Source organism: Prionailurus bengalensis, chromosome B3, assembly GCF_016509475.1.
Source record: "Prionailurus bengalensis isolate Pbe53 chromosome B3, Fcat_Pben_1.1_paternal_pri, whole genome shotgun sequence".
Lineage (NCBI taxonomy): Eukaryota > Metazoa > Chordata > Mammalia > Carnivora > Felidae > Prionailurus > Prionailurus bengalensis.
In genome coordinates, this window is record NC_057355.1 from 41,400,987 (window position 1) to 41,420,457 (window position 19,471).

Sequence of the window (19,471 nt, forward strand, 5' to 3'; positions counted from 1 at the left end):
TTAACCTTCAGTGATAACACATGTGTAGTAATTGTTTGAATGGGAGTCCACAAGATATTCATGACCTTATATTTAAATAGAGAGTAGGGAAAAAATGTCATTGTATATCTCTGAATTCTAAAAGAATAAACAACAGTTAAAACACCATTGGCCTTTGATGCCACTTCGTGTTTATTTAACACTGTGTGCCAGATGCTGTCAGGCACTGAGTTAAAAAGATAAATGAGCTTTGTAGCGTCCATGCCCTCAGCCAACTCACAGTTTAAGGAAAGAGAGATGCACAAACATTTCAAATTAAAGATAATGAGCTGTAGTAGAAGTCTGCACAGAGAGGAGGTGATGGGACACAGGAGGAGAGCTGGAGGGAAAGGGCAGAAAATGCCTTGTGGAGGAAGGATCCCTGAGCTTAGTTGGAAAGTAGAGTTTGCCTGCAAACGTGAAATGTGTAAGTGGAGGTAGCTGGAGAAGTTTTCAGATGAAAGGACCAGAATTCACAAAGTGACCAAGGTGTAGGAGAGCAAGCCCCTGCTTGTATGGGGTGGAATGGGATGAGATAAAGCTGCTAAGTAGGCAGGGCCTTGTATCTCATGCTATGCAGTGAAAATTGGTCCTATAGGCAGTGGGGAGTCATTGAAGCAATTTTAAGTGGAGTCAAACCAGATAGCAAGAATATGTGGAAAGGTACTCTATCCAGTACCTGGATATTATGTTCTTGTCAGAATATCTTAAAAAGACAAATGTGGAAAAAAAAGGTATAACATTAGTTTTGATAGTAGGTGCTTAAGAGGTAGGTAATTAAATGAAGACCTATGAAATCATGAATTTATGTTATTTTAATTTCCACTTATCTTTATACCATTGAAATTCCTGTGATATGTTAACAGTGTATAAAGTTACACATTTAATGTGCTATATTTTCCAAAATTTAGTTGTTTAAAAAATACTTAGGGATAGTATTGTTTTCTTATTTACATTAAGAATTCTGTACAGAATGGGTTTTAGAGATGTCTTTAATCCTTACTGACTGACTGGAGCTGGAGTAGTCTCAGTCTTAACTACATTATCCCCCCCTTATCCCTAGGGACTATGTTCCAAGACCCCCCCAGTAGAAGCCTGAAACTGCAGATAGTGCTGCGAACCTTATGTGTACTGCGGTTTTTCCTGTACATACATACATATGATATAATTTATAAATTAGGCACAGTAAGAGACTAACAACAATAATAGTGCTATTATAACAATATACTGTAATAAAAGTTACATGAATCTGGTTTCTCTTTCAAAATATCTTAATGTACTGCACTCACCCTTCTTGTGATGATGTGAGATGATGCAATGCCGATGAGAGAAAGTGAGGGGAATGAGAGGCAGTGTGACCTAGCATTAAGCTACTGTTGACCTTCTGACTATGTCAGAAAGAGGAGCATCTGCTTCTGGACTGCTATTGACCTTGGGTAACTGAAACTGCAGAAAGTGAAACTGTGGATTGGGGAGAGGGGAGAGTACTGTATTGACTGTATTGGGAAGGACAGAAATCAGTGACAGTGTTTGAAGGATGTTTTGTTGGTTTGGTATTTTCAAATTTAGAAAGAATTTATTAAAGATTTCTTGTATTTTCTTTCTCAGTGTACATGATGCAAATTAATTACTGCTACCAGTTTTGAGTTGTTATTATATACTAGGAGCTGTGCTAAGCATGTTTTATATATAACTATTTAATCCTCCCAACAAACCTAAATAATATCTGTATTATTCTTGTCTAAGGATAGGGAAACTTATCCTTCATTAACACATCCAATAGGTGATGGAGCCTGGATTTAAACCCAGATCTGTTACTGAAAACTTCATGTGGTTTTCAACATTTTCCTCCATATTGTAGAAAGGCATAAAAAAGAGGATTATGATGGCTCTGGTACCAGCTCCTAGGAAGGTGCAGCAGTCTACTTCTTCATCTGCTTTTGATTTGATGATCACTTGAGATGGCCTTTAAATAATGGAACCATAGATTACACTTGTGTTTTCCTCAGAAGTTCTGCACAGCTAATGATGGAATTCGTTGAATCTGTGCCCCAAAGTATTTGCTGAGATCGCAACACCTTGTATATCTAGGTGCTAGTTAATTTTGAACACTCACTTTCTGGTATGATTCCAGACCTACAAGTGGCTGGCTCTCTTTAGCTTTACTACTCAAAGAGTAAGCCTCAGGTAGCAGCATTGGCATAACCCGGGAGCTCGTTAGAAATGCAGAACCTTAGACCCTATCTGTAGTTACTGAATTGGAATCTGTGCTTTTAACACAATCTCCAGATAATTCATGTCCCTATTAAAATTTGAGAAGCACCATCTTAAATAGATAAAAATTGATGTGATGGCAGCAGGTTAGTACCTAATAAACTAGCCATAACTTAAATAGCCAACATATTCATTTGTTTAATTACTTAGGAATCATGTTGATTAAAATAGTTTGAATTAATAAAATTGATATTGATAAATGGGATCTTATAGGGCCAGCCTCCCTTCCGTAATGAAAGACACACTTTCCTATCATATATCTGCCAGTTTATCATCTAGAATATAAATATTTTTACAGTACAGAATCCTTTGAAATAAAGCTACTTATGAAAATTTCATGATTAAAGAATTGTTAAACCAGAGAAAGAACTTGACATTTGTGGTCTAAAGATTTAAGTATTTGAGAATTTGAGTGAGCAGTGAGATCAAGTTCACTTTCTGGTTTGTCATTTTTTAATGATGGAATGATTTCTTGTCACAGCCATTGGGCCCTTCTGTAGAGTCCCAGAGAGGTCTACGATTCCTCAGCTGTGATAGGAGAAAGATGCTTTGTTGCTAGTGTAGTCAGCACTGATTTGTGAGACTGATGAACTGATTTGTGAGACTTTAGTTTTGCTGAAACTAAGAAGGGAGGAACAGACTTTCTGCTGCTCTGGTCAAGGTCATCACTCAAGCTCGCTATGTTCTACTTGCCGTATCCTTGGAGACAGGTGGGCAAGGCAGCCCCAGGAGAGTAGAATATTTCCTGGGGCCTCATTTACTGGATATTGGCCACTCAAAGAATATGTGATTAGTAAAATTCTGCCTCCTTGACTATTTTCTGGGTCAAGCCCTATGATTATTGAATAGGGTAATCATCGAGGAATTGGCACTTAATTTAGTGTTTCACTCTATAGCTCTTTCTTTTATAACATGACCTAGTGTTAGGATTTGATCTTAATATGCATAATCATATAAACAATTCCTCAGATATTTTTGTGGAATATTTAAGTGATTTTAATACATATGTCTCCTGAAACTGCAGGGTTCATCTGCTGATCGAAGTCAGTGGAGGGAACCAACCAGAACATCTGATGGCTTGTGCTCACTCTATGAGGCAGCTTTATGTCTCTTTGAAGAGGTATGTAATAATCATATCTTTTACATTACAACAACTTTGTCTTAAAATGCTGTAGCATGTGTTTATCCCTTAAAAATAATTATTCAATCTTTGGAAAGGATGCAAAAGGAAGTAGCATCAGTAGTTGCCTCTAGAAAGTAGAGCTAGGGTGTCTGGCCTCAGGAGTGGGAAGGAGACATACTTTTCAATTTATATATACCCTTTTATTCGTTTTGAACTTTGTGTCATGTGCAGGTAACTTTAATTTAAAACATTTATTATTAAATAGATACAGAAAGACATATAAACAAATGTCAGGCTTAATGAATTATTATAAAATAAATTTTCTTCTCATCTTACCCAGGTAAAGAAGTAAAACTACCAGCCACTCAGAATGGCCCTTTCATGTTTTGGTCATTACCCCTGTCCTCCTCTCCTATGTAACCACTAAGCTGACTTTCAGAGTAATCACTTCCTTGCATTTCTTTGTTGTTTTGTCACCCAGGTGTGTATCTCTAGACACTGTAGACACTGTCTTGCCTATTAAAAAAAAACAAAGATGTCTTTGGGGTGCCTGGTGGCTCATTTGGTTAAACGTCTGACTGTTGATTTCGGCTTAGGTCATGATCTCACTGTGTCATGAGATCAGGCTCTGCTCTGTGTGTGGAGGTTGCTTACGATTCTTCTTCCCTTTGTTCCTTCCTCCCTCTCCCTCTCCCCCCCTCTCTAAACACACATACACACACACACACACACACACACACACACGATGTCTTTTAAATCAATCTATGGGTTCCCCTCCATTTATTTCTTTTCCTTCAATGTTTTTGCTCAGGAACCTGGGCTTTTTGCTGATTGATTACTCATAATGTGGTTCACCATGTTCTATTTATTTCCTGCAAATTGTCAGGTGGATCCAGAGGCTTGACCTGAGGATTAATCCTTTTGGCAAGGTTTGATCTTAGGTTTGATCCCTTTGGCAAGACTGTATGGCGTTGTGATCTTCCATCAGCTTCCTTCTAATTGTCTCTCTTTTTGTGGTATTAGCAACTGTTGATGCTACATTTATATGACTACATTTATTAATTCATCGATGGTTGAGTGCAAAACGGTGATATTTTAACTGTATCATTCCTCTTCCATTTATTCTTTGGAATGTTTTTATAAAGGTGATTCCCTTATCAATTATTTGGTTACTCTGCTTCAGTTCATTTAAGAAAGGCAGAAGAAGTGCTTGATTCTGTTTATCCAATTTTTAAAAATTTTGACACTGATTTTTATTTACTAGTGTTCAGTTTATTGAATTAGTCTGTTATCCTCCAAACTTGACCAGTTGATTTCTTTTGAAAAATATTGTTATGAACCCATAGTAGTGGGCCAATAGTCTTTTGGGGTAGTAGTCTCTTCAGGGTGGTTCCTAAATTCTTTTGACATAGACCTAATAATCTTTGATAGCTTTCTTGCTGTCTGACACATTAAATTACTCTAGATTCATCTTGTACATTTCTTGCCCCAGATCTAGAATCAGATAGCTATTTCTTCAAAAAGCCCTAGTTTCTTTTAGTGGGAAATAGTATTTCAGAACCACAATCAGAGTGTTAAAAATGTTCATCACTACTGAGTATTTTGTTTCTAGGCTTTTATAGTGGACAGAGCTAGAGTGTGTGTATTTAAAGCTAATACACCTCATGATTTGATGCTGGTACTTTCAAATTCAGAGCCAAAGAATTTTTACTTAATCTTTTCTATATTATATTTATATCTCCTTTCTTCTAAACTAAGAATACTCATTCTCAAGGGTATAGGGTTGGTAGAATTAGAATACCCCAAAATTACTTACTTGTTTTAATCACTTATTGCACACAGTCACAAACAGCCACCCTAAAATAAGACAAATACTACCACCATATGACTACTGAAAACATTACATTTTTTTAATTTTAATTTTATTTTTAAAATTTACATCCAAATTAGTTAGCATACAGTGCAACAGTGATTTCAGGAGTAGATTCCTTAGTGCCCCTTACCCATTTAGCCCATCCCCCCTCCCACATCTCCTCCAGTAACCCTCTGTTTGGTCTCCATATTTATGAGTCTCTTATGTTTTATCTTCCTCCCTGTTTTTGTATTATTTTTGTTTCCCTTCCCTTATGTTCATCTGTTTTGTCTCTTAAAGTTCTCATATGAGTAAAGTCATATGATAATTGTCTTTCTTTGACTAGTTTCGCTTAGCATAATACTCTCTAGTTCCATCCATGTAGTTGCAAATGGCAAGATTTCATTCTTTTGGATTGCTGAGTAATACTCCATTGTGTATGTATGTGTGTGTGTGTGTGTGTGTATATATATATATATACACACACATACACACCACATCTTCTTTATCCATTCATCCATCGATGGACATTTGGGCTCTTTCCATACTTTGGCTATTGTTGATAGTGCTGCTATAAACATGGGGGTGCATGTGTCCCTTTAAAACAGCACACCTGTATCCCTTGGATAAATGCCTAGTAGTGCAATTGCTGGGTCGTAGGGTAGTTCTATTTTTAGTTTTTTGAGGAACCTCCATACTGTTTTCCAGAATGGCTGCACCAGCTTGCATTCCCACCAACAATGCAAAAGAGATCCTCTGAAAACATTACATTTTTATATATGTTCTGTTTTTTTTTTTTTATAGTTAACATTAAATGTACATAGAGCATCATGTTCTCTTCCTTTTAACCCTCATTTAGTTTTAGTTTTAGTTTTATAAGTAACTATATATTTAATGCTCACAGTCAGCTTCTCTGTTAATGTCTTTTTCTTCTTTTGGGTTATCTGAATCTCATTCTCTAGTACATTCGTCAGTAAAGTCGTTAGAACAATATTGTCTTCTTATGTGTTAATAATTGCTGTCCACTTTGTACTTTAAAGTCAGTTTTGAGAATATAAAATCTTTGGCTCACATTTTCTTTTCTTCTGCACCTCAGTTATGTTCATCTGTTTTCTTCTGGCATGAACCTTTGCTGTCAAAGTCTGAAGATAATCTGATTTTCTTTCCCATGAGTTAGGTGATCTTTAAAGATCAGTATTTCACTTGAATACATGTAGATGTCATACATTCTGGATTGATATTATCAGAGATATGAGAATTTCAATATGTTGTTTAAAATCTTTTTTATTTCAGAAAAATTTCCCTAAATTCTGGTTTTTAGTATTTAAAAAAATTTTTAAATTTGGTTTTCTTCTTTAAGGACCACCATTATCTGTATGTTGGATCTTTGCCTAACTTTAGTATTTGTCACTTTTTCTTGAATACTTTTTATATCTTTTTCATTTACTTATTTCTAAACATTTTTTCCTTTTTTATTTTTTGTTGCTCTTAAGGTATTGTAGACTGTATATATTTACACTTGGATTCCTTCTAGTTTAGTCTTCATTTCTGAAATTTTTTTTTCTTTTCTGATTTTTTCTTGAGTTCTGTCATCTCATTTTTGAGTGTTTCTATTTCCGATTTTTGTTTTTCTTTCATGTCTTGTTTCATTTTCTTAATCCCTTTAGCTTGTTTCGAAATAGGTTACAGTTTGATCTGTTTTGTCAGAAGTTCCCTTCTGGCATGCTTTTATTGTAGGAATGTTATTCTGCCTCTTTTCCCCTTTTTTTCTAGTAATAACTTCATGTGGAATTTGACCTGGATATTTTTGTTGCTGATTTTTGTGGACAGTTTGGTTTTCTGAACTTTTAAAATGGAGATGAGATTCAAGATAGCTTTTCAAACACCAAAGACTCCTATTATTTTTTTGTAAAAAAAACCCCAAAAACACCAAAAAAACAAGGTGGTTTTGCAGCATGGTCCCCTCCACCACTTTTATTTTGACATTCTCTGTCTTTCCTGTTTATTGTCCCTATCCTGCTCAATTTATATTCCTCTCCCAGTAGTTTCTCTTTAGTGTGGTGACTGTGTCCTGGAAGGGAATTCTTGCTTGTCAAGTTGAAGAGTTCACAAGAAGTAGATTACTATAGCTTCTTTCAAACTTCTCATGGACTCTTTGTACTTACCTGCTGTGAGACCAGGCAAAGCCCTTCCTACTTGCAACTGCTGTTCTTAGATTGGCTTACTGTTCTGTCCATTGAGTACCTAATCGGTTGTTTGAGGTTTTTCCTGTTCTGAGGTCTGTCAGATACTTTATCACTTCCTCTTGCACAGATGTCATTACCATGTAGTTTTTGTGCTGGGTGGTGGTTCGTCTGCATCTGCTTATATTTTTGAAAGGAGTTACTGGAGGTACCCTTATCACCTAGTTTTATTGTGAATGTTAAGTGTGAACTTGAAGTTTGGCCTTGTGGCTGTTCTGTTCAGGGAGTTTAGAAAACTGTGTTGCTGCTGCTTTCATCTTCCTAGGTTCCTATCCCGCCCCTGTCTCTGTTTTTTTTTTTTTTTTAAATGTTTATTTTTGAGAGAGAGAGAGAGACAGCATGAGTGGGGGAGGGGCTGAGAGAGAGGGAGCACAGAGCCTGATGTGGGGCTCGAACCCACGGACCGCGAGATCATGGCCTGAGCCAAAGTTGGACACTTAAATGACTGAGCCACCCAGCCACCCCTCAGTTGTTTTTAAACACACATTTCTAAGCCCTATAAGTAAATTTTTTTCTATCTCGCTCTTTTTGGGGGTTGTGGGGGGAGGAGAGCTGTGATTTTTTTATAAAACCTATTAATAGCAATAGACTTTTATGTTAAAAATTCTAACACATGGGGTACCTGGGTGGCTTAGTCAGTTAAGCATCTGACTCTTGATTTTAGCTCAGGTCATGATCTCACAGGTTCACTGACAGTGTAGAGCCTGCTTGGGATTTTCTCTCTCCCTCTATCCCTGCCCCTCCCTCACTTGTGCTTTCTTTCCCTCTCCCCACCACCCCCCCCCAAAAAAAAATTAAATAAGTAAACTTAAAAAAAAAAATTCTAACACTCTTGACCCCACCATTCTCCATTTGTCTCCAGCAAAATTTCAGATTTTTATTAGGGACTGGCAGCCTTCACTTACCCATATTTTGTATGTTCTCAAAACTGTCCTTTTGTTCATTGGAAAATGTTTATTTAACACACATATCATTCTCTTGTTTTGGATACTATTTAATGATTCTGACTAAAATTATTCTATCCCCTTCCATTTAATGGGCTTCTGAAGATTGACTTTTGAAGGTTTTCCTTCTCTTATTTTGTTAGAGCAAAAAACTACTAGACAGAATAATTGGCAACAGCTACAGTCAGAATTAATACACCTTTTAAAAGTAATTTCTTTGCCCGATGTGAGGTTCTAACTTGTGACCCCGAGATCCAGAGTCGCATGCTCTAAAGACTGAGCTAGCCAGCTGCCCCCAGAGTTAGTATTTTTATTGTATAGAATTCATATAAGCTGATTGAAAGTCCGTTAAGCTCTAAAAAATAAATGGGCAGAAGTTAGTGGTAAACAAATAGATGAAAAAAACTTAAGTTCTATTGATAATAATGAAATGTGTAGTTAAAATAAGGCATCCTCCTTTATCCCACTTAAGTTTGCAAAAAAATTAGAATCATACATATTGGTATCAATTCAGTGAGACTGGTACTCTCATAAAGATGTATTCTGTGGTTAGGGCAACTGAAATGGCCACACTGGGTCCAATCCTTTTGGTGGGTTGTGGGGGGCGGCAGGTGAAGAAGTCTAGATTTTTAAAAAGCATTATGAATGACAACAGACTTTACCATTGTATTCAACACAGATTGTAAATAAGCAATGATTTTTATTATACATAGAATATATTGCTGGTGATAAAATATTAAAGTAGCACCATTTTGGAAAGCAATTTGTTACCTAGTATATTTCAAGATTTGTAAGGTTGTTATCCTTTTGGGATATAGTAGCCCCATTTCGGAGGTTCTCTATTTAAGAAGTAATAAAAAAAAATGTATTAAAAACTACATTCCCTAAAATGTTCTATATAACAAAAAGAATCTAAATGTCTTGTTTAAAAGAAAGGGTTAAGGGGCACCTGGGTGGCTCAGTCGGTTACGCGTCCGACTTCGGCTCAGGTCATGATCTCACGGTCCGTGAGTTCGAGCCCTGCGTCGGACTCTGTGCTGACTGCTCAGAGCCTGGAGTCTGTTTCAGATTCTGTGTCTCCCTCTCTCTCTGACCCTCCCCTGTTCATGCTCTGTCTCTCTCTGTCTCAAAAATAAATAAACGTTAAAAAAAATTTTTTAAAGAAAGGGTTAAGTAAATTGTGTTTTTATGTTAGGTGGGAAATTATCAGTTCAATCATGAAGATTAGGTAGACATGGAAAATTTTGCATGACTTTTGTATCATTATTTTTTTTTTTAATTTTTTTTTTTTAACGTTTATTTATTTTTGAGACAGAGAGAGACAGAGCATGAACGGGGGAGGGTCAGAGAGAGGGAGACACAGAATCTGAAACAGGCTCCAGGTTCTGAGCTGTCAGCACAGAGCCTGACGTGGGGCTCGAACTCACGGACCGTGAGATCATGACCTGAGCCGAAGTCGGACGCTTAACCGACTGAGCCACCCAGGCGCCCCTGTATCATTACTTTTATATATGCACTGTGATAACAATGTTAAAGAACACGTATATGCAAAAATCTGGGAAAACATACCTAAAATAGATAGCATTCATTGTTTTAAGGTGATAAGATTATCAATTGTGTTTTCTTTCTTTCTTTCTTTCTTTCTTTCTTTCTTTCTTTCTTTCTTTCTTTCTTTCTTTCTTTCCTTCCTTCCTTCCTTCTTTTCTTTCTTTCTTTCTTTCTTTCTTTCTTTCTTTCTTTCTTTCTTTCTTTCTTTCTTTCTTTCCTCCCTCCCTCCCTCCCTCCCTCCCTCCCTTCCTTCCTTCCTTCCTTCCTTCCTTCCTTCCTTCCTTCCTTCCTTCCTTCCTTCCTTCCTTCTAAGCTCTGTGTTCAACATGGGGTTTGAACTCACAACCCTGAGATCAAGAGTTGCATGCTCTACCAACTGAGCCAGCCACTTCTTTGTTTTTTAAGCTTTGATTTTCTGTAATGTGTGTACAATAATATAATTTTTAGCAAAAAAAGTCTTGATTGTGTGTTTCTTCCTCCACTTTTGCCACCTTTATTAGTATCTTTTCCAGGAGTGAGTAGTTTAGCCATCTGTATTTAAAATTGGATGTGTTGTTCTTAAGTTATTTGAGCAGTTGAGAGTTTTAGAAGAAAGTAAACAGTAATTTCAGGTGACAGTTATAAAAATGTTTCCATTAAAAATATCTTGCCTATTTATTGCATGTTTTTAATTTTAATAGGTTTGCAGAATGGCTTCTGATTACTCAAGAACGTGTGCTAGCCCAGATAGCATTCAGACTGGTGACACTCCCATTGTCTCAGAAACCTGTGAGGTCTATGTTTGGGGGAGCAATAGCAGCCATCAGTTGGTGGAAGGCACACAGGAGAAAATATTACAGCCCAAACTGGCTCCCAGTTTCTCTGATGCTCAAACTGTGAGTTCTCTGCATACTTTACAGATTGGTAGATGACAGGGTTCTCTTTAAATAGTGTTCAGGGCTTTTTTTAAGTGGATGAAGATTCTTGTTTCTTATCTATATCCTTTCTACACTGTATTGCATCACTTTTTTCATTTTACTAGAAAAAAAACTTTTAGTCCATTTCCCTGACTTTGTTTCTAAGTTTCAAAAAATTAAATTGGGAGCTGGATTTTTAAAAAGAATTACGAATGACAACAGACTTACCATTATATTCAATGCAAATAATAAATAGGACTAAATAAAAACTGGAATTTTCCCTTTGCCAAATCAGCATTTTATTTTCTTATTATCACTTTTTTTCATTTGTAGCTACCTTTAAGCTAAGTTAGAACCTTCCATTTTATTATTATTTTCATTAAAATTTATGTGGGTTTTTTTGAATGAATGTAAAATACTGTGTATGGTCTTTCACCATAATGGACTCTAAGGGATTTATAGGATAATTTTATTTCTTGCCCTTTACCCAGCCTTTATAAGATGAGGCTAAAACATTTTACTGTGTTGTTTTAGTGAACCATGACTGGGTAGATACCATGAAAAGATAACATATACATTAATTTGAGCTCAACAATAAAGTCAACATAAAAAGGCCATTAATAGTTTTCTTAATTTTCTGTTTAATCTCTCTGGAGATTCATGTCAAGTTCTGATTTTAAAGACTTCCTTTGAACCTCTTTGATAAAACTAACGTCAAATATTATACTTTGATTCTCACAGAAGCATTTTATTTTATTATTCTCTTTGTTTGCTTATAGATTGAAGCTGGGCAATACTGCACTTTTGTTATTTCTACGGATGGCTCTGTCAGAGCTTGTGGTAAAGGCAGCTATGGAAGACTGGGCCTTGGAGATTCTAATAATCAGTCCACTTTAAAGAAGTTAACATTTGAACCTCACAGGTCCATTAAAAAGGTTTCATCTTCTAAAGGATCTGATGGTCACACTTTAGCTTTTACAACAGAAGGAGAAGTCTTCAGTTGGGGAGATGGTGATTATGGGAAACTGGGACATGGAAATAGTTCAACACAGAAATATCCCAAGCTTATTCAGGGCCCTCTGCAGGGAAAGGTATGTGCTTTCTTTTTGTATTTAAAAATAATTAGATGCACTGTGCTATAAGGATGGTATCTTTCAGATTTTGATGTATTCTTTCCGAAGTGGCACTCTACCCGCAAATCCTTTGGCTTATCTTTTGTATGTTTGCTTTATGGTTTACAAAATACTTTCACATACAGTATTTAATTTTAATTCTTACAACAACTTTGTTAAGGTAGTTATTATTCTCATTTCACATGAGGAAACTGAGAATCCTCCATTCAGCAAATATTTGTTTAGTACCTTCTAAGAGCCAGGCAGTGTTTTAGGTAGTTGACATAACAGCAGTGAACAAAACAGACAAGATCCTTGCTCTCATGGAGCTTTAATCTGTGGATAGAGATAAAAAATAAGTAAGCACATAAAATAATTTCAAATAATAGTAGGGAAAAAAATGAGTAATGTAGTAGATACTAACTTGGGTGGGGTGTGATATTAGATAATGAGGTTGTAAGGTTAGAGGAGGTGGCATTTTAATAGAAACCTAAATGAGGCTTTTAGAGTGGTTAACTAACTTGCCTAAGGTCACACACAAATAATTAGCACCATTACAAACTGAACTTAGATCTCCTCTTCTTTTTTTTTTTTTTTTTTTAAATGTTTACTTACTTTTGAGATAGCGTGGGAGCAAGCTAGTGGGAGAAGGGCAGAGAGAGGGGAGACAAAGAAAATGTGCTATCAGCACAGACTGTGAGGTCATGACCTGAGCCGAGGTCAGTTGTTTAACTGACTGAGCCTCCCAGGCACCCCTAGACTTCCTCTTCTTATTTCTGTTTTACCTTTCCTTAAAGGTATTTTCCTTAAAGGTATTCCTTAAAGGTATTTTCCTAGACTTATATGCAATTATATGGATTCCTCCATTTGAAGATTGCATTCTTTCTACAAAAGTTTTTTTTACATAAAATCCTTTTAAAGTTTCAATTTTTATTTTATACCAGAATTACAAGTGGGCACTTTTACTTCATAGGAGATTGTCTGACACGGTTGGCTATCAAATGAATTTTACTTTATTATAACTTTCAGTATTTTAACTTAGACATCAACCCCAAAGCAATGAGCCTTGGAATGTTCTACTTGACAACATAATGGGATACTTGATAAGATATTGAATGTGGAGCTCTAAGGAGATTTTCAGACAAATACTACTTGAAATTGCATTTTTCTGGTCTTTCCAGCACCTTCTTTCTTCCTTAATTCTAATGCTGTAAAAATTTTTTTACTTCTATTCCTTTTAATGTCCTTTAATGTCCCATTTTGCAGTGGAAACATTGCCAACATAACTTAGTATGGACATCATAAAGGAAAAATGTTCCAAAAAGTAAATTACTTTTACAGATAAAAATTTCAAAAGTTTTAGCATATTGTCTAGAATATATTAGGTGCTCAGTATTTTTAATTGAATCTAAACTTTAAATTTTCTAAAGTGAGTTCAAATTTTTGAATATTGAAAAGATGCAAATAATTAGTATATTTTTTCTGTTAAATTACTATTTGACTAGTGTTAAAAGGTATGATAGTGATTCCCCAATTATGTTGCTTATAATCTTATTCCCCTGATTCTACTCATCAACTATATAGCTAATTGAGGGTAAAGAGATAGTGTTAGGAATTTAATTAATGTAAGCTTATATACTGCTTAGATCTTTCTGCATTGGTAATAGTCACTGTGTTTTTGAGTTATCCCTATTATGTAATGAATTTTTCTTGATTAGCCAGGATTGGAGGTTTTATGTTAACATTATATTTAAAATTTTTTCATTGTACATGAGCATTCAGCCCCAGCCAACTCTTTGAGTAAAAACTTGATTGGTGTGATATCATATCCTTGCAAGTGATTAGATTAATATATTCAGGGCTCTTGCTAGCCTTTACAGTGCTTTTGCATGAATTAAGGAAAGTTACCTTCTCTGAGTGGAAGGCAAGTTTCATGGGCTGGGAAACAGCAGAGGCTGTATTTCACCACTTTCTTGACCCCAGGTACTTTTGTCCTGAGCACAGCCTCTACAGCTGTACATGGCAGCTTCTGGGTAAGTTGTGAATATCAGTATCTCTGAAGTCTCTGTGCATAAGATCAAGTATGAACTATATATTTTAGCATATTCATGTTCTTCATCTTGGTGTGCTTTGTGTGCTGTGTAGGTAGTTGTTTGTGTGTCTGCTGGATACAGACATAGTGCTGCTGTCACAGAGGATGGTGAATTATACACATGGGGTGAAGGAGACTTTGGAAGATTAGGTAAGATTTTTTAAAATTGCAGTTACTCTCACAGAAAAATAGAAATGATAGTTCCTAAGAAGTAGTGAGACTAGATTTAATAGGCAAAAAAATTGTTATTTATTTTGTTAGTTTTAGCTCAGAGGAAGATAGTTTTTATATAGTGAATACCTGGATTTTAGTGCTGAAATTTAAGCTGTAATTAAATCCACCAGGCATTTACTGCGTACCTATAATGAGCAGACACTGAAGGATTAAGGGGTGAGACACTTTCAGGGGTAAGAAAGATACCATCATGATCCTGAAGTGTGTAATCTAGTTAGTAGTGAAAACTAGTTGACATGAGCATGATCCTAAATAACGTTAGACAAGTGTTGGGAGAGGAGCACATACAGCATATTCTAATTATTCACTGAAGGGACTGGGTCTCTCAGTGTGAGAACAGCCTAGAAGATGAGATGAGAAGATACTAGAAATGATTCTTATTTAATTTTACTTTGAAAATACCTCATTTCTGTCATTAACTTAAAATGTTTATTCTACCTGTGAAGTAATGGCCTAAAGAAAAAGAGTTAACAACATTATTTCTTTGTTGTATATGTTTTATCCAAGGTCACGGTGACAGTAATAGCCGGAACATTCCAACATTAGTGAAAGACATTAGCAACGTAGGAGAGGTTTCTTGTGGCAGTTCACATACTATCGCTTTGTCTAAAGATGGGAGAACTGTATGGTCTTTTGGAGGAGGAGACAATGGTATGTAAAAATTTATTTATTGATAACTTTGGGCTTGTTTTCTTGAGATTTCAAAAAATTTACTTTTCTGTTGTACATGCCTATTGTAGAAAAACTCAATATTAAGATGAGCAGAAATTTAAATGAACTGTTTCAAGAAATGTTGCTATAGCCGTTGTTAAAACTGTCATAGCTGGACCTCTAAATGATATATATTTAAATATGTACATATATTTCCATATGGATGTCTTTTTTGAAAACCAAAGCAGACTCATATATACCTTAGGTATTTTATAACCTGTTGGTTTTTATCTAACAGTATTTTTTAAAAATGTTTATTTATTTTTGAGAGAGAGACAGGGTGTAAGCGGAGGAGGGGCAGAGAGAGGGAGACACAGACAGGGGAGGGGCAGAGAGAGGGAGACACAGAATCTGAAGCTGTCAGCAGAGAGTCTGATGCAGGGCTTGAATTCACAAACCGTGAGATCATGACCTGAGCTGAAGTCAGATGCTTAACCGACTAAGCCACCCAGGTGCCCCAAAATAGCTCAATGTATTCTTTTATGTGATTGTAACACAACTTAAAAAAAAAAATTAGTTTATTATTGTTGAGTATCTGGGTGGTTTCCAAATATTTTCCTGGATCAAAACTACACAACAATAACTAAATCTTTGTCCACTTTTTCACAACTACCAGCAGTGTGAGATTGCTTATTTCCCCGTATCTTTCAACAACAAACCATGGGGCATTAAGATTATTTAAAAAATAATTTCAATAGTGAAAATGGTATCATTTAATTAGTATTTCCTTGATTCTTAGGTTGAATTTGTTGTTGGCCATTTGTTTTTCTTCTTTAGTGATTTGCCAAGTCTTATATTTCAGTAATTATTGGATCTGTTCAAAAATTAATAATAGATACATACACAATCTTGTGTAGAATGTATTTATTACATCAGCAAATTTGAAGTTAGAAATATGACCATCATAGTGGAGAAAGAAAAACAGTTTTCCATGTCTCTCAAAGTTGTTTTAATTACTTGAAATTAAGATTCAGAAGCCTGTTGGTTGTTGGTTTCTATCTTGTAACAAAAACATTCATTTGTTCACATATTCTGCTGTCAGAAACTTAAGAGTTTTGCACATCTGTCAGGTACATGATGGAAAGATGAGCAATATTTGTCAAAATAAATACTTAGGTAAAGAATAGAGGTTCTTTAAAACAAGTAAATTTTTTAATTTGAATGTGTGTGTGTGTTGTTGTTTTTTTTTTAAATAGGCAAACTTGGCCATGGCGATACTAACAGAGTGTATAAACCTAAAGTTGTTGAAGCTTTACAAGGAATGTTCATTCGCAAAGTTTGTGCTGGGAGCCAGTCTTCACTTGCTTTAACATCAACAGGGCAGGTAGGACTAAGGGATGAGCATAAAAAGCTTAAATTATTTCAGAGGAGTAAGTAACTAAAAAGTAATAATCATAATTAAACTTTAAAGTTAAAAAATACATTTTAAAGGCAGTCTACTGAAATGAAATATTTTCTCCTGTTTGAAGAGGTGGAATATTTGCAAAGGAATCAGATTTTCTCACCTGTCCCGTATGATCCAGATAAACCTGCCCTCAGCCTCCTGTTCTTTGTATAAAACCTTTTTAGCACTCAGCACCCCTTAAACGTTTTCCTAAAAATTATGGTTAATGGGAGAAAGTGCGAATAGATCTTGTTGGAACCAGTGATAGGAACTAAGAAGGCAAGAAGGTGATCAGTAGAGAGGGTAAGGAGAAATTTCCAAGTGGAAAATAATCTGAGGGGATAGGTATTTGTAAGAAAGGGTGTGTCAGGCTTAAGGTGGTCAGAGCTTTAGAATACCTTTATATAAACTTTTGAACTTCTGTATGCATATTTTGATTTCTGTTTTTGTTGGTGTTAGAGAGGGTCCAGGTATGGTGATAGATTGATGATAATTTCCTTCTTATTCCATCAGCAGTGACAGTGAAAAAGTGAGCTGACCATTCATTTTCTCTCATGTCAGAATCCATTATGTGCCAGGTAGTGGTATAAAAATGTTTTGTGACTAATTCACAAGACAGATGAATAGCAAAGTTGAAATTAGCATATAGTTTAATTATTTTTTGAGGGTCTAGAATGCCTGTGTCCTAAAAAATAGAACTATTCATTACCCTGTATTTCATTACATTAGTCATTTGTTACAATGCTGGATGCTGCCTTAAAATCTGAAATTTCTCTTGCACATCTTTGTCACTACGGGTTTTGCGGTAAGAATCTGTAAATTGAAGACAGCAGATGCTCACTTGTTTGGTGTATAGCCATAGTCAAATCACAGACCTCCCTTGATCATCATGTGGTTCTTTTGTATGAAACGATTAATGATTTCCATTTTGCTTACAAATGATCCGGTAAGGTAATTATGTTTATTGCAAGTTTGTATAAATTATCAAGTACTATTCAGCTATTAGTTGATAATACATTTCATTACCTTGAAATCCAAAGGAACTTGTAAGTTAGTTGTGAGATAGAATAGTTGTATCATGAATACACGAAGTTATGTGAAATCAAATATATATGCTTAGGAAAAAATAAAATAAGAGAGAAATACTTTTAAATGGCAAGGATACTTCTGTTTACTGTTACAGTTGCTAAGCCTGAGGTGATATCTGCTTTTCCCTCAGTCCTCTTAGGCCACTTCACTGCTGACTTCCCATCATATTAAGTGTGATTCTTATGTTGAAAAATACAGTATGTATTTTTTAGACAACAGAGTCCCTAAATACAGGCCAAGTGTTTCTTTATCTGGTGTTCAGCCAAAGTAACTTGGCAAGAGCAAACTCTAGCTATATGTGTCTTATTGACAGTACTGTATTGTACTTGAGTGATTTAGGAGATTTAGAATGACTTTGACTACATATTTTTTCATCTTACTTGTGTTTAGTTCTTAACCCCTCCGAAGGTATACCTTTAATTGTACTGGAATTTTGTTCTTTCTATCTTTGTCTTAAGTAGTTTTCTAGCAACTGGTACAAGTATTTGCTGCTCATTTTTTGTTTAAGAGGTTTAATCTCTCAGTAGTCTTTACTGAAAGAATTGCAAGACAAAAAAAGTCCCAAACCTGGTGGCGTAAGGGTTAAAGTCTCTATGATATTACCACAACCCACCGAAGGGAAAAGAAAGTCATTTAGTTTGCTAATTGTTTTGATTTGGGGTTGCCAAACTGGCAGTCATTCACCCTTTTATCTTCCTTGTCACCTCACCTTTCCCCCAAGCTTCTTAAATCAGTCAGTGGTTGTTGTAGTAATTAGCCAAAAAAAAAAAAAAAAGCAGATGTTCAAAGAGAACTGTGTGGACTCCTGCTTCACATGGCCATCTTTGTAAGTGATCATTAAAATTCTTGTAACAATGAGGTGTGGTGGTTTTTAACTAAATTATAAACATCAGTCTTGTGATTTATATCATTCATTTTATATGTTTATACCTTGGTCTAGTCAACCAAGAAATATTTGTTCAGACCTGCAGAGTGAGAAACATATGAAGAAGTTGTAAGATAGCAACAGTACTTCTAAGCTAAGATTCTTCTAAGATCCTTCCATTTTTTTCTGTGACCAGTTATTTTTCTTTTCAGTTTGGCTGCTTGTCTGTGTATATAGTAAACACTTAAAAACAGCACAATAAGTGACTGAAAATCCTTAACAAGTCAGTAAATATTGTTTTTAACAACATAAAGTTATTATTTAGTATCAAACCACACTGTTGTTTAATAGATGATATTTATTTTTAAACAGTGTAAGTCTTTGACCTAGTAACACAGGATGTAACATGTAGTGCTGTTCTGTTTCTTTCAGGTCTATGCTTGGGGCTGTGGAGCTTGTCTGGGTTGTGGTTCTTCAGAAGCTACTGCTTTGAGACCCAAGCTTATTGAAGAACTGGCTGCCACAAGAATAGTTGATATTTCTATTGGAGACAGTCATTGTTTGGCTCTTTCTCATGGTAATGTTACTTGTTTTTAAAAGAAATAGTATTAACTATTACCTTCTATAAATGTATTACATTTAAATTTGGCTTTTCTTGTGTTCTCCATTTTGTTTTTAGATAATGAAGTTTATGCCTGGGGCAATAATTCGATGGGGCAGTGTGGCCAAGGAAATTCCACAGGTCCTATTACTAAACCAAAGAAAGTGAGTGGCTTAGATGGCATAGCTATTCAGCAGATTTCTGCTGGAACTTCACATAGTCTGGCATGGACTGCTCTTCCTAGGGATAGGTAAGAATGCCCACGTTTAAAAATGCTTGTGTTCTAATAACGACAGAAACACCAATAAAAGCAAAAATAATTATACTCTGTTCATAAAAATGACCTTCTGAACATTTCTAGTATTGGTATTTTTACTATCAAAGCAATGACATCTAGAGTTCTTTTGATTTGAATGTTGAGGTTAGATATGTAAGCAAGAAGTTTATACCCTGTATTTAAGATATTTTCTTAAATGTCTTCTAAA

General features: G+C 35.5%; 1 protein-coding gene across 17 annotated transcripts in view; it reads left to right on the forward strand.

The window, feature by feature from the left end:
- HERC1 (HECT and RLD domain containing E3 ubiquitin protein ligase family member 1) overlaps window positions 1-19,471 on the forward strand; it is a 193,301-nt gene that overhangs the window by 48,893 nt on the left and 124,937 nt on the right. For all 17 annotated transcript variants that reach the window (XM_043555213.1, XM_043555218.1, XM_043555205.1 and 14 more), the window contains exons 3-10: window positions 3,317-3,412; window positions 10,683-10,877; window positions 11,678-11,989; window positions 14,156-14,252; window positions 14,844-14,987; window positions 16,244-16,371; window positions 18,818-18,962; window positions 19,065-19,236. In XM_043555213.1, coding sequence (XP_043411148.1) covers window positions 3,317-3,412; window positions 10,683-10,877; window positions 11,678-11,989; window positions 14,156-14,252; window positions 14,844-14,987; window positions 16,244-16,371; window positions 18,818-18,962; window positions 19,065-19,236 — 1,289 coding nt within the window. The remainder of the gene's footprint in view (window positions 1-3,316; window positions 3,413-10,682; window positions 10,878-11,677; window positions 11,990-14,155; window positions 14,253-14,843; window positions 14,988-16,243; window positions 16,372-18,817; window positions 18,963-19,064; window positions 19,237-19,471) is intronic.